At 50.9% G+C, this 15,464-nt stretch overlaps 2 protein-coding genes across 2 annotated transcripts; one reads left to right on the top strand and one right to left on the bottom strand.

Annotated features, from left to right (window-relative positions):
- Positions 1–9,840: 9,840 nt before the first annotated feature.
- LOC112884398 (ran-binding protein 9-like) lies at positions 9,841–11,829 on the top strand. The gene is made up of 4 exons (XM_025949777.1): positions 9,841–10,086; positions 10,194–10,304; positions 10,672–10,828; positions 11,627–11,829. Exons 1-4 carry the CDS (start codon positions 9,841–9,843, stop codon positions 11,827–11,829), a joined length of 717 nt encoding a protein of 238 aa, XP_025805562.1.
- A 2,338-nt stretch (positions 11,830–14,167) lies between these two features.
- LOC112887279 (ena/VASP-like protein) lies at positions 14,168–14,810 on the bottom strand. Its single transcript, XM_025953418.1, has one exon. The coding sequence runs from the start codon at positions 14,763–14,765 to the stop codon at positions 14,337–14,339; it is 429 nt and encodes a 142-aa protein (XP_025809203.1). The 5' UTR covers positions 14,766–14,810; the 3' UTR covers positions 14,168–14,336.
- Between the last annotated feature and the right edge of the window lie 654 nt (positions 14,811–15,464).

The raw sequence follows: 15,464 nt of genomic DNA, 5'->3' as shown, positions 1-15,464 counted from the left end.
CTAGATTTGCCGAACGATCTATATTTTGGAACGGAGGAGTACCATGCAGTCCGTAGATTTGTTCAGCTTGTACCAATGCACAACGGCCAACCATCACGTTTCCGAGATTTGATAATGATACCCTGTTTATTGGTTCACTTCTCACTGAAGCAGAGCTGCAGAGGAGAGCAAGAAGGCGCCATGCCGCCCAACCTGAAGCTCCGGCGCTTGCCCCACCGTCGCCGCGCTCTGCATCGCGTCGCACCCCGTCACGGCACGGACACGGCCGGCAATGGTCCAGCTCGCCGCCTCCCCTCCTTCCAAGCAGCCTGCCACCGTCCGGCCGCCCGTCGAACGTCACGGCGCCGCCGACTTCTGCATCCACCACGGCGCCGCGTCCGACGTGGACGCCGCCGCGTTCCCGCTTGCTGCGCGCTACTCGGAGCACACGTGCCGTGCTACGGTACGCCATGGCGGGAGGACACCTGCAGGCGCCGCCTGGAGGCCGGCGTACTGCGGAGCGGGCGAGCGGCACGCCGCGCGCGCCACGGGGTAGAGAGAGGCTGCCTTGATCGGTGCCGACGCAGGCGGCGGCGGGTGGCTAGCCGGCGCTCTTAACGCTTATTCCGGAGCAATGTCCCCCTCCTGGCCTCGCTTGCCTGCTCTCGGTTCGCCGGCGGGTGGCCTTGCTGCCGGACCCGGCGACCAGGGGGTGGACGGTAATTGGAATACCGTCCACCCCCTGGGCAGCCGCGGACCGTCCGATCCTCCACCGACGACGGCTAGGATCAGTCACGCTGGCGAAGCGAACGTGGCTCCCACGTCGAGGCGTGATCCCGGGGCGCCGCCCCGCCGAACTCCGGCGAGCCCCCAACCCTTGCTTGCACGAGCGTCAAGCCGGAGTTCTTTCGATCTGGCCGGAAAAATCTCGTCGGGGTCATCTTGTATGGCAAATCGGATGTATTTTATTCTTCTCTTGGACTTCCTGAACGCTGAACGCATTCTCAGGTCCTTTCTGCGTCCATGGCTGATCGGGATTCAGAGCGCCGGCGCTGCCATGCGGGGTTCAGAGCCGGAGATGAGTTTTGCCAAACAACCGAGAGTCCATCTCGCACTGAAATGCTTTGAGTTTTCTATGCATCGTCTGAGGAAGAAGGAAGATGCCTGTCATCGTCAGAAAGCCTGGTGGGCCTTGCTGATCAGTTGATCGCCCCCGCGAACTTGTGTCATTCAGACTTTCAGAACGTTTGCGGCCACCAATGTTGGAGTGCCAAACAACGATCATTGTCAAAGACCACATAACGTCGGTCGGTTGGAGCTCAACTGGTTGATGGACTGTTTGCAGGATCTAAACCTAGTTAGATATTCCTACGTCGAGCTAGATTTCCTGAGGGGTATACACTAGTATATTCTTTTTCTGCATTTCCTGAGAGAAATATTCAGAGTTACATCACACCTGCCTGAATGATCCATGCTTATTGCTTAATTGAACAGCTTTTGATTTTCTTTTTTTGCTTTGAAACTTTATTTAGCGGATTTACTATTGCGATTGCACAATCTGACAGATCAAGGCGTGTGCCAAGTGAAATTTCAGCATGACGTTACTTTTGTTGACTACTAGTCTATGTCATCTCTAGATTTGTTCAGCTTCTAGCCATCTACCAACGCAAAGAGGCACACAATTGTCCATTTGATGACGGAAGGGAAGCACCACGATCAACCATATAGTTTCAGAGATCTTACAATTTTTTCTTTTGAAACAAAGAGATCTTACAATTGGTACCCTGTTTTTTGCCTACACATGAAGTGGCAATGGCTCGCTTCGCCCAGAAGCAGAGAAGAGCAAGAACCGCCATGCCGCCAGAACCGGAAGCTCCACCGTCGCCGCGCTCTGCATCGCGTCGCACCTCGTCACGACACGGACACGGCCGGCGATAGCCCAGCTCAGTAGCTCATCGCATCCCCTCCTTCCAACTAGCAGCCTAACACCACCGGCACACAGCCACCGTCCACGGCCCGCACGGCGCCCGTCCAACGTCACGGCGCTGCCGACTTCTCCTCGGCCACCGCGCCGCGTCCGGCGTGGACGCTACCGCGTTCCCGCATGCGGCGCGCTACTTGGAGCTCACGCACCGTGCGGCGGAACGCCGTGGCGGCCGGCCACCGGCAGACGCGCGGCCTGGCGCACGCGCACTGCGCAGCGGCATGGCGCGTGCGCAACGGGGCATTGGGGCAGACAGAGGCTGCCGGGCTTGGTGCCGACGCAAGCGACGGTGGGGTGGCACGCCGGCGCTCCTAGCGTTCATGCCGGAGCAGTTTCCTCTTCCTGGCCTCGCTTGCGGACTCGCCGGCGGGCGGCCTTGCCGCCGCAGACTGGAAGTCTGGAACCCGGGGTGGACGGTATTTCATTTACCGTCCACCTCATGGGCAGCCGGGGGCCGCTCGATCTGCATCCCACGGTCAGGATGGGCCTAATACGGACAGTAGTGAAGCGAGCGGAGTTCTTCCCCACGCACCTCGCCCCGTTTGGCACAGCTGAAACTTGTTCAGAAGCCAGCTGGTGGCTAGCTGGGTAGAGAAGCAGCTTGTTAAAGAAGCAGTTGGTCACAGAAGTTAAATATTTAGCAGATTGCTTATTAAATGGGCTGAAATCCTGTCAGAAGTGAGAAATGACTGAAATACCCTTACTGTTTACTGAATATATGTATTTCTTATGTACATATATATATTTATTTATTTTTACAACAGAATAAAAATAGAATTATTAACAACATAAATATATCAAACAATTAATCATAAATTATTCTTAAATAAGATAATGATAACATAATTATAAATTAGATAATATAATTATAAATTAGATAATAGAGTGTTCATTACATCATTTTTTGCGCAAATTACATTATCAATATCGTCCAGCCAATGCTTGCATCTCCCATATCTTCTTCATCACCAACATAACTAGTAGTAGTTCCCGCATCCACATCAACATATGTCTCATCAGATGCAAGTGTATCAAAGTCATTATCACTCAAATTGCTATCTCTAATAAAGTTGTGCAACGCCATGCAAGCAATTATAATCTTTGATTGCTTCTCCATTGAGTAGCTCGGCATTTTTAAAAGAACGTACCATTTCATTTTCAGCATCCCAAATGAACGCTCAATAACATTTTTAAGCGATGAGTGAGCATGGTTGAACAACTCCTTCAACCCAATTAATTGGCCAGCATTTTGAAATTCTGTGATGTGGTACCTTTGACCTTTATAAGGTGCTAGATAGCCCTTTCTATTTGGATAACCTGAGTCAACAAGATAGTACTTCCCGTCGGGAGGATGTGGAAAATTATTTTTGTATTTATTGAACACAATGTCACTCCATATACGAGTATCATGAGCGGACCCAGGCCATCCCACTACCACAAATGTGAACCTCATATCAAAATTACAAACAGCCATAACATTCTGACTGCAATATCCATATCGATTCATATGCACTGCCTCCTCAGATGGTGGAACAACGACTTTAATATGTGTTCCATCTATTGCACCTATGCAATTTCTAAAATGAGGTCAGGATCTATGCTCTCGGATTTTTGGATGCACCACAGCAAAGGTCTTATCTATGGGTTTGATATTTTTGGCAGCCAAAAGATTCACAGCTTCTAAGACATCATTGAACCTCCTACTCACAGTTTCTAAAGAATGTGAAAAAATATGCTTTGCTTGCCGAACTGATTGAGGTGCACCACATATCCATAAGAACATACCAAGTGCTTCTATCGAGCACATCTCATCTGAGAATGTCAAACCATAATTTTTAACTAATTCCTCATGTAAGCTATAGAACACTAACCTTCCCATTCTGAATAGCAGCTCTCTTCATTATTGAGTTGCCTCTGAACAAATTGATAACCTGATTCTTCTGGTACTTTTCTTGGCTTCTTTTCAGATAAAGATATCCCACAATCAAGCATTGCATAAGCTGCTATTGCTGTTGCTTCATATATCCAACCACTTGATTCACTTGAATTACTTGCCATTTCAGAATCATTAGACTCACTTGAAGTGAAAGCCATATGTCAAAGTTCAAAATTCAAAACTGGTTCAGCATACAACACACTAAATTAAAGGTATAATACAAATGATAATTTGAAAATACAATACACTAGTAATCTCTAGCGTTTCTTCCTCTTGTCCCAAGTCCTCTTAAGCCATCCAAGCTTCCCTTCAGGGATTTTAAGAGTGACAAACACATCTCTAAATTCCTTTTTGATGAGGAGTTGCGTGGCATAAAAATATTCATCACTTCCTTCACTTGTCCTAGCTTCAATGACTGATTGCAACATTTCTGCTATCTCTTGCCTAACATGATCAGTGGGTGAAGAAGTTGCAGAGCTTGAACTAGCTTTCTCCACAAATGAGTCCACAAAACGCTTGAACTGCATATCTCTAAAATTTTTCTTCCCCTTCTTTGGAGATTTATAAGCAGCACCTCTTTTCGCAAATTGTTTTTCAGCAGGACTTGAATGTACCTCTTGGACATCATCACTACCATTATTTTTATCATTACAATTTCCATTTTCATTACCATTACCATTACCAGCTGACCCCTCTCTTGCACCTAGAGCCACAGCATTTGCATTGGTGCAGGACGCACCACTAAACATGATTTGAACATCTTTTTCGTTATCCAAAGGGGCAAATCTAAATTTTTTGCACAACGGCATGGCCTGAAACACAAAAACTCTATGAGTTTATATTATCATACAACAACATAATGAGATATACAACAAAATCAAATACAAGGTTGCTTACATCAATTTTTTCTTCCCACCTATCATCACTAGCCGCAATTGTACCGGTCTTTGGGTCTCTTCCCAATCCAGACGCACTAAGAAGTAGTGTCTTCCATGTGGTAAAATCAGCTTTCAATGCATCCCATCGGTTTTTCATTTGAACATGGGTGTAATTCGTACCCGTCCGTTCATTGAATTGGCTAATAAGGTTGGCGTAACCTTTGTTGTTTAAAAAATCTTGTAGTCTGTTATTTGCCAAGACTTGTTCCACACATATCTCAATAAATTTTTTTGCGGCATTTGCATCCCATTGTGCATTGGGTTTCCTAGTCTTTAGTATTGGCATGTTCTCCATCTATACATTCAACAATTGATTGAGATTAGGATTACATGGTGCATATCCGTGGTTATATAGCTTGGTTGAGTGGTTTAAGTGTTTGGAAGTTGGCCCTAGTCGTGCAAATTCAGAAGCTCTACCACTGCTAATGACCAAGAGATAAACAGATTTTCTATGTCAATGACACCCAAAAAATAATTATATGGTTTGTATTTATCATTTTTATTTTTTATCTCTAAACTTTGTGATGCTTTTATACATTGTTCTCTTGAAATCTGTATGCGTACTTCATGCACAAAACAGTTACAAATTGGGGAAAGTAAGCGTTGAACCTTATTCCTGCAGAGGTTGCCCTTCTATTGAAACCAATTAGAAGCATATAAACTACAATATGACAGCCCGCCAAAAGTCCAAAACAAAGAAATGCAAAGAAAACTTTGCCACTCAATAGATTTACTCGACAATGTAAATGCAAACAGTCACTCCACATTGCATGATAACCAGATATGGAGTTACCAACATTCAAGCTCACTATATACAAATTATATACAGCTCTTTGAGGTTAGAATAGCAGGAATTGAGCCCTCAAATTCCATGAATGTTCTAAAAGATTTCCATACTCATAAACCAAACAACACAGTTTAAAGTTCATATATCTAAACTCCTATTCCTATATTTTAGTACCTCCAACCAAATACGTTGCAAGAGAATTGATTATTGGTTAGAACAGGCAGAGCAAGGTGTAGGCCTAGCTATTTGAAACACGGATTGTCTTCTACTAATTTTCCACCTCGAATAAAAATACTTGGTATTTCCAAAAAAAGCTCGGAGATAGCATGTATGCATTCAACAGGGTCAATACCTTCACACAGATTGGTTGAGGGAGGAGCACAGGAGGCTGCAGCGTCGAAGATCGTCGCAGGGGGCGGCGCGTGGCTCGGCGCAGAGCGTCGCAGGCCGGCGCGGTGGGCGGCGCAGGGGGAGGCGCAGGCCGGCGCGGGGGCCGGCGCAGGGGGAGGCGCAGGCCGGCGCGAGGGCCGGCGCAGGGGGAGGCGCAGGCCGGCGCGGGGGGCGAGGCCGGCGCGGGGTCAGGCCGCCTAGGTTCTCCCAACCCTAGCTCGTCGCCATCTTCAGTCACGGGCACGGGAGAAATTGGATTGGGGAAGAGAGACGGGTGGAGAGGGAGGCAGCGCTATTTGTATGATGGCAAACGCGGGTAATTTTGATGAACTTTGAGGGGAGTTAGACCGCATAAGCTGTAGAAGCTGGTCCGCTCCCGCTGCTCGTTCCACGCGCGTTTTCTGAAGGAGGTCCGCAAGCACTGGTGGGGGAAGCGGAGCGTTTGGCCAGCTCGTGACTTAAAATTGCTCAGAAGCTGGTTCAGAAGCTGTCCCAAACAGACCCGTGATCCCGCGGGGCTGCCTCGCCGGACTCCTGTGAACTCCCGAGCCTTGCATGCACCAGCGCCTAGCCGGAGTTCATCGAACTGGTTGTGAAGTCTTGACACGGGTTCTTTATTTCTTTCTGTATGGCAGGTTGGATGCGAACAGAAACTTGGAGTGCTGGCTGGAGGCCTAGATCCGCCCCTGGGAGCAGGCATCTATGTAAAGGAAGACATTATAGTGCACATGTATGATCTTGAAGGTACCTGGAATGTGAATACGTTGATACAACTTTTTTTACTAATCAGGTATACACTTCGATTAGTAGTACAATGTGGTACAAAGGTTTTCTTTTGAAATGGATCCATGTTTTTCTCAAAAAAATAGGGCAAATAAAGGAGACCTACATTGCCCTCCAAAGGGCAACGACTTTGAAACTGTCGCAGACTTGGCGGAGCTGGGAGACATGCTGATTTCATCTCCATTCTCCCCGCTAAAAGCCGAAACGCAAACATGATAGATGGACGTGTTAGGTTATTATTGCATTATATTATAAAAACTGCAGCCCGTTTTTTCGCTAACTCCACAGGTTTCTCTCGACAAGGTATGATGAAGACTCTAAAATGGCAAAGATATGTCCTAGTAGTGAACATGATAGGTTAGGTTCCGAATTTCACGTATTAGTCGGCTGACGAAGCTTATCGTCTAGGTAATTAAAGATTGTCGTCTAGGTTTGGATTATAGACAACATGGGTGCTGTCCGTATTGGCAATACCGCAATATGGATAGTGGTATAGATGAGTAGGACGGTAGCTGCCAGACTCGGATACAGAGAACTGTACACATGGCATACTTTTACGAGGATAAGGGTTGAGATATAGCCCACGCTCTACGTCTGTGTAACTGCTCGTAGGTTAGTAGAACTGCATCTACAATAGTAAAACTAGTTGGATACAGTAGGAGACTACCAGAAAAATACTCGGGTAGAACTCTAAGGAATATATCCGACTAGAACTTCCATATAAACTTGTCTCCCAGACTGTATAAGGGCGGACACGACCCCATCTAGAGGGAACCCAGCGATCATCCAGGGAATCACCCAGGAGATCATCCAATAATCATCTAAGCAGTACAAACTACACAGGACGTAGGGTATTACGCTCTTGGCGGCCCGAACCTGTCTAAACCTTGTGTTCCTTGCACCTTCAAGTTCCTGATGTCGGCACACGCCTTGCACCTACAAACTCACCACCTCAGGGGCATCCCTCGGTGGGCGTGGCGGTAAAACACCGACAGTGTCGACAAGTTGCATATTGGAGTATTCGAGTGTCGATGAAACAATGTGATAAAAACTATTTGAATAACATTTGATCTTGAAGGGGGATTCAACATCAGATATGGAAATGAGGCTTACTGTTTTTGTAAGCCATATTAGGATTCCAGAGTGTCTTTTAGAAGTATACTTTGACCCTTAGTTGCTCTTGAAATATAGGAGTGTTATCAGTTGATACACGATCGACTTGTATTATGAATCCGTTGAGACAATGTTTATATACTAATCAGACATATACTTTGACTAACTATTGTTCAAAATTTACAAAAGTGACATTTGAAAATCTAAGTTGCCTCACATTATTTTGAAACGGAAGGAGATTGTTAACTAGCCAATTTAAGTAATGGAATAATGGGGTGTTATTAAGTGTAGATACGACAAAATGTATTAGACACTAAGAGCAGCTATGTAGACACAACAAAATGTATTGCACACTAAGAGCAGCACAACACGGCGTAAAGGTTTTATTACCGAAGTGGACCCATATTTTCCTCCAAATAGCGAAGACGAGGAGAGCTTTGTTTCACTCTAAAACGTGAAGACTTAGAAACCAACGGAGACTTGATGATTGAGCTGGAGGACATGCTGGCTTTTTACCGCACTCCCTCTAAAAGTTGAAGGTGGCTTTCAAAGATCTTCAAAATGACAAATAGACGTGTTGGAGTATTATTGCACGATAATAGAAAAACTGCAGCTAACTTTTTTGCTAACTCCGACGTTGTCTCCGCGCTCCCGGTAAAAGGCGCCCTTCAAAGCAGTTCAAAAAGTAAACGCGGTAGACCGACACGTCGTTGTGTAGTAACCGCAGCCGTTTTCTGCTAACTCAGGCGCGCGGGTTTATCTCGAAACGGTACGACGAAGATTCTATAGTCGCACAGGTATATCCCAGCGCTGAACCTGCCGCGTAAGGCTCCGGATTTCGCACATCAGTCGACATATCTCGTGGGATATTCTTTTGTGAATGCAAACATATATGCGGTAGATTGATGTGCGTTGTTGTGTAGTAACCGCGACCGTTTTCTGCTAAGTCCGGCGGATTTCTCTCGAAACGGTATGCTAACTCCGGCGGATTTCTCTCGAAACTATACGATGAAGACTCTATATTGGCAAAGTATGTCCCAACAGCGAACACGCCGGATTAGGCTCTGGATTTCGCACATCACTGGACACGTCTCGCGGCGCATCCATTTGTAAACCCACATCGCCTTTTGAACCCCTTTCTCCTTCATTTTGACCCCCACCTTTTTCACCTTCCAAATGATCCTTTTATTCTAACTAGAGTATATGCCATGATCTCAATATTCTAATAACATGGTCCTTTGATCTAATTAGAGCATACGGGATTATCTTCACGTTCACACTTTATGCGCTAAACTCCTATTTATGAACAATATTCTTCACGGGTGAGGAAAAACCCCTCATGTTCTATCCTCCAACAAAAGTGTGAACGTGAAGATCATGTCGAATGCTCCAATTAGACCATGCTCCAATTATAGCCGCCGCTCCAAAATTCACCACGGAATCCATGCCACACACCGCTAAATCCATCCATTATAAACTCCCGTTGCCAGAAACACAATCCAACAGAGAAGCAGAGAGCTGCATCCACATTACACGCTGTCGTTGCCAAAAATCGGAAGAGAATAAGAGGCAAACCTTTCCAGGAACAGGAGCAGCAAAGCTCGGCGTAGGTGCTCCCGAGGGGAAAAAACCCCCTCTTCTCGTCTCATCAGGGGGGAAAAAGGGTAGGGGAAAAAATGGGGAGCAAAAACGAAAACCGTCCCCGTTTCCCGTTCACAAGGTGAAATCCCGGCTCTGCCCCTGCACGAAACCACGACACCCCGACCCCGAAGACACCGCCTCCGCCCGCCCGCCCGCAGCAGCGCGTCCCCACACCGGCCGCCTCCACCTCCCCCACCACTACAAGAACCCCCCGACGGGGCCCCCGGCTCACCCGCCTCGCTGCTCTCTCCCTTTCCCTCGTCGGCTCGTCGCCTGCGCGCCCTCTCCCATGGCGGACTGCTTCCCGCCCGAGGCCGACGACCTCCACCGCCGCTGGCTGCCCCGGGAGATCTTCGCCGACATTGGCATCGTCGACACCGAGCCCGTCTCTGACGCCCCGCCCGAGGCCGCCGGCGTGGAGGAGCTCGCGGCGCAGCTCGCCGGCATCCTCGGCGGCGGGAGCAAGATGTGCCCGCTTCCTCCGCCCCCGCCGCCCCTCCCGCCGTCCGTCGCCGCCCCGCGCCACGGCGCGCAGGTGAGTGGTCGTGGTGCTTCTTGCTCGGGAGGTCGTGGTCTCCGGCCGGTCCCCCGTGTTTTGCTTGGTTTGCTGCCCCTGACAAAGTTCCTGGCGTGTGGTTGCAGGTCTGCGGGCTGGAAGGGAGCGCCGTGTCGGCCTGCGGCGGGACCAATGGCGTCGGCGGCGCGGCGGCGATGGCGTGGCCCTTCGTGCCGTACCCCCCGGCGCAGTGGCAGGTGAGAACCGGGCTCTACCGCCGCCGCCTCCCCCCTCTATCCCCCTCCCCTTTCTTGGTTGTTCTTGGTGGTGTTCCTGGAGCGATTTCCTTGCAAAAACCCTCGCTGTTTCCCTTTCCGTTTTCCGTTTCTTTTTTCGGTTGCGGAGCCTGCGATTCCTGCCGCCGCTGTTGTTCCGTGTCCTGTGCAATCAACAGCTAGGTTTAACTATCCCTGGCAATAAAGCAAGCCTGTTTTCCCTTTGGAAAGTAATGATCCGTGTCATTGGTTAATCATGAACCAGCCATGTTTCGCGTTTTCTGCTGTATAAAATTCTTTTGTTGGGAACAAATCAAGGTGATGCTGATTGCTGTTGCTGTTGCTGCAGGGCGGGAGCAACCTGGTGAACCTGGGCGGCGTTCTGGACTACTACTACTCGTCGTTCCCCCCGGCGCCGCCGTGCCCCGTCCCGCCGCCGGCGAACCTGCGCGGCGGTACCGGCGTGTTCATCCCGCGCACCGCCTGCGCTTTCCCCCCGGCCAAAGGTAACCCGCGCCGCCGCATCCCCATCTCGTGTCCTGTGTGGCTGCGTGCAAATGTTTCGGTTCTTGCGCCGTCTAATAAACACGGGATCGATCAAAATGAACAAAAAAAAGAAAAAAGAAATCTGAAGAAAACGCATCCATTGTTCATTGCAAATGCATGATCATTGTATCCTGGTTCATCATCAATGAACGACGATTGCTCCGGGTCAAGTGCATATGAGTGCTAGCCCCTGGTTCCCGAGACTTTGCGTGGGTTCCCTTGAGCAGTGTGAGGCGTTAATGGCAGCAGCAGCCAAACACGCAGTACGTACCGCATGCACTGCTGGCCTGGCTGTGGTTTGTTTTGTTGGTTGCATCCGGAGTTGAGGTGATTAGCACCTGATGATAGCGTGGGACCCCTGTACTTTCTCTCTGATGCCATCCCTGCCAGCGGGATGCGATGCATGGCATGGCATGCAAAAGCTGCGAGCTGTTCCATTGGATGCCATGGATGACGTCGCTGTAGCATTGCATTGGTAGAGAGGGATTAGCAGGGAGTAATTAGGAAAGGAAAAATGCTTTACATGACAGGGTAAATCTCTGTAACTGCAATGCAAGAACCATATCATATCTATTGGATAGATATCATATCATATCTAGGAGTGGCACTTTGGGATATACTGCTATAATTATGACCTGGCTTTATACTGCTAGTAGTAATGCAGTGTGATTGCCGAAAGAATCATCAGGGGGTGTGAAAGTAGTAGGGAGTAATTAATGAAGTTTACAGTTTACTGATGCACAACGTTGTTGGTGCAGGTGGGATGGCGACAAGCGCGTGGCCTGGCACTGCCACTGGGACCGGGGCGGGCAGGCCGGCAACGGGGAGGAAGCAGGAATGGCAGCAGAACGAGACGCCGACGCCGACGACGCGGCAGCAGGTGGTGAAGCCGCAGCAGGCGGCGGTGCCCGCCTGCGCGCGGCCGGAGCTGACGCTGCCCCAGGATTGGAGCTACCGCTGATGGACGGGACGCTTTGGGGCGCGCGGCTGCATGGATAATGGCGAACAGCACAAGCAAAGCATTCACATTGGTAGTAGAGTGTTCTTGCAGCAGTAGCCAGGAACGAAAAAATAATAATAAACAAGAATAAGATAAGATGATGGACGGATAACCAATGTAGTTGTAGTTAGGGATTTGAGGATAACAAGAAGAAAACAGGAGGGAGTGTCAGCAAAGGCAAAATGGTCTAGCATGGTAGGTCTTGTACTGTTAGTGCTTCTCTGGTCGTATGTTACAGTAGAACCAAAAGCTATGGCGATCCGTGGCGTCTGTTGTTGCTGAAATAAACAATGAATTGTTTCCCGAAATAAAGACAAAAATAATTGTGTGTATGAGAGAAATCGTGCAGGTGTTGCAAACGTGATGCTTGGCAGGTAGTACCGGATACAGTGCAAGAGGTAAAAGTACGTGACAGGGTAGGCGCGAAAAGGTATTTTTTACCGCAGCAGAACTGGTGATTACTTCTACAGTGGTAAAAACTGCCCTGCTTTTACCGTGAGTGAAGTTCAGAGTTTGTGAATACCGAATACAACAGGCAGAGGCAGTTGAGAGTTTGTGAATACTGAATACAACAGGCAAGGGCAGCGCCGTGCAGGCCTGACGAATGCACATCGCAGCGAGTGTTGCACGGAAGAGGGACTGTGGCAAAGCGCAGCATTGAATGCCCCTCCCCTCTCCACCTCGCTGCAAAGCTGCTGCTGCTTTGCAGGCCGGTGCACTCCTCCTGCTGCCCCCCACGTCCCCACCCACCTGCCTCCAGACAAAGGGCCGAGCCGCTCCGGACGAGACGAACACGAACCGAGCCGAGGCGGTCAAAACTGAAAAGAATGCACGGGAATGATGCCTGGTATGGTAGCCTGTTTCAGGGGCGCCCCTGTCCCTCGGCCCCGCCCCTCTGGCCTGGCCTGGGAGGCTCGGACAAGACGAGACGGACAGACACCAGCAGCAGCGGGCAGCATTGGTGGTGGCCTGGTGGGCATTGCAAGCAACTGCACTGGCTACTGATCTGCGGTAGGGGCATTGATCTGCGTGGAGGCACGGCATGGCCAGCCAGCCGCACCCACGAGATGACGAGAGGGAGGAGGTGTGCTGCCGGAGTGGATGGAACATCCAGTTGTTTAATGGGGGAGGATGAGGCATGTTCCCAGGATCTAAGCGCCTGTCGAGTATCAAGTGAACAATCTGTGGTGGATTAAACTACTACTACCAGCAACCCAGCCCCAGGAATCAGGATGATGGCTGCAGGCTCGCCCCTCGTGCGCTCGTGCACGCCTGGGCGGCACGGCTTGGCGCGACGCCCGGCCGTTCGTCGTCGGCTGGCTCCTCCGGCGAGTGCTGCCGCCGCCGCGCCGTGGATCGGAGACGGAGACGGCTTCGAGTACGTTTCGAAGCCCGGCACGGAGGAAGCGATCCTTATATTTTCAAAAAAAAAAAAGAGAGTAAGCGATCCGTGGACAAGACAAAGATGACACGCACTGGGCAATGCCTCCACTGGGCTGGGCAGGGTTGCTGCTGCAGTGCAGTGGCGCTCGTCGTACTGGGGTTTGGTGCTATGCGGAGGCCGCGGAACTTTGGGCGCTGGCCGGCGCCGTGGAAAGGCCGACCGAGCCGTCCCCATGGGCCATGGGGAGGCAGGTGATCCGAGAGCAGGGGACACTGGAGCAGAGGGACCCTGGCCCTAAAGCCGGCTTGCATTCTGGTGAATGGTGTAGCAGGTACAGAGTTCAGACCCAAGTACCCAACCATCCGAGATAATATGGAGTTTGAGGCTTTGTGCTGTGGCTGCCTGTTTATACAGCAAAAAATTCGATTAAGCTCTGGCTACAGAGTACTTCCTCTTGCTACAGTACTCGTGATTAGCATAATGCCAGCAGCGCGATGGCCTGACCGCCTGAGGTCGTCCGCTGAGCTGCGGCTGCGCGGTGACTCTCCAGCCCGGCACGTCCACCGGACCCGGGCGCGCACGCCACCAGATCGCGACAAGGGAAGCGATCTGGGCCTTCTGCTCGGCGGGGACGTGCGTACCTACGTGGGCCAAGTTGCTGGCTATATATATGGATGGGTGGGCTACTGGGCTTTGAGACTGGTAACAGAGAGCTGCCCGCAGCCCACGAACAGTATCGCACACGCTGCGGGCAGGTCGCGAAAGAATTTGCTGCCCGCGCCTGTCTCTGCTAATCCTGAAAGCGACGCCCCCTCAAAAAAAAAGAAGAAAAAATCCTGAAAGCGACGCGGGCGTGCGCCGCCCGTTCGGCGCTCGATCGCGCTGCGCACAAGTCTCATCGGCCACGCAGCAGCATGATCACGATCAAACACAAACTACACAAGGAAACCAAGCTGCTCGTACACATCGCTGGAAAAAAACCCAAGTCGCTGACGAAATACACAGGCGAGCCGAACTTGCAACAGCTGCTGGATGTACGGTGACCGCCGGGGAGGAGAACACCCGCCCGGAAGCCGCACATCACTCACTGCAAGCTAGCGACCGCGGAAACCAAGGCAAGGAACACCAGCGCGTAGACGCTCGCCCCGGCGCAGCTGCTCCGGCTCCCCGCGGCGGTGAAGAAGTAGTAGTAGTTGCTGGGCCGCCCGCCCTTGCTCTGTCCCGGCGGCGGCGAGGACCCGCCGCTGCCGCTGCTCTTCGGCGTCGGCGGCGTGGTGGTGTCCCCCGCGTCCGACGGCGAGGGCGGCGGCGGGGGTGACGAGCACACCGTCGGGCACGTCCCGCACTTGCTCACGCACAGCACGTTCGTGTCCGGCCCTGTCGGCGCCGCCGGCTGGCCGCTCGCGGCCTCGCCGCTGGAGGACGCCGACACGACCGCGACCACCAGCAGCGCCAGCCACAGCGTCCCTCTTCCGGCCACCATCGCTGCGCGAAGCGGAGACCTCCTCACCATGCGGTGCGCGAGATGATCGAGCGTGGTTTGTTACTTGTGGGAACGAGAATGAGATTCCTGCTGCACTTGTGTGCAGGGTTCGTGGTATATAAAGCCGGGGGGGGGGGGGGGGGGGGTGTGGAGCAGCCGAACCTACCGAAGCACAGCGTTGTGTCAAGCTTGAAGATGAAGCTCCAACGGAATATGAGCTGCGGCAGTAGTGGATGTTGCACAAGGTGGCTGTAAAGGGAGATGCTTCGATTCTTGGCCTCAAAGGATTGCGGATGCTCGCCACCGCTGATTGGTTAGTTACATCTCGACGATTCGGTTCGGTCCATGTCCGTGTAAAAATATTGCTGGGTTGGAGTTCTTTTTGATTGATCGATGATCTGGTGCCACGGCAGCATGATCTGCATGTTGCGTTCCTGAGTGCAAGGCAGGCAAGGGATCCACGGGCACCGACCTGATGACATTGACCTGAATCGAGAATTCGCAGTAGGCTCTGCCGCATCCTCTGTTTAAAGACTCGACGTATCTCTGTGAATTTTGAGCATAATTTGGCATCTTGCCCGTTCTGGCACTGGCAAGAAAACAAAAGAGTGACGTTGCATTTTTCTTAAAAAAAAAAGGAGAGATGTTTTGCGCGCTCGTGAGGCCTACGATGTCACGGACCTAAGAAAAACGGGCTTGCTTTGCGGTCCATAAGCCCACGAACTCCGC

The sequence above is a fragment of the Panicum hallii genome, chromosome 3 (assembly GCF_002211085.1).
Source record: "Panicum hallii strain FIL2 chromosome 3, PHallii_v3.1, whole genome shotgun sequence".
Lineage (NCBI taxonomy): Eukaryota > Viridiplantae > Streptophyta > Magnoliopsida > Poales > Poaceae > Panicum > Panicum hallii.
The sequence above is the reverse complement of the archived record's forward strand: the minus strand, read 5'-3'. Positions and strand labels throughout refer to the sequence as shown.

Coding starts and splice junctions, on each gene's coding strand:
- LOC112884398 (XM_025949777.1), top strand. CDS start 9,841: ATGGCGGACTGCTTCCCGCCCGAGGCCGACGACCTCCACCGCCGCTGG. Junction 10,305..10,671: donor ACCCCCCGGCGCAGTGGCAG/GTGAGAACCGGG, acceptor CTGTTGCTGCAG/GGCGGGAGCAACCTGGTGAA. Junction 10,829..11,626: donor CGCTTTCCCCCCGGCCAAAG/GTAACCCGCGCC, acceptor TTGTTGGTGCAG/GTGGGATGGCGACAAGCGCG.
- LOC112887279 (XM_025953418.1), bottom strand. CDS start 14,765: ATGGTGAGGAGGTCTCCGCTTCGCGCAGCGATGGTGGCCGGAAGAGGG.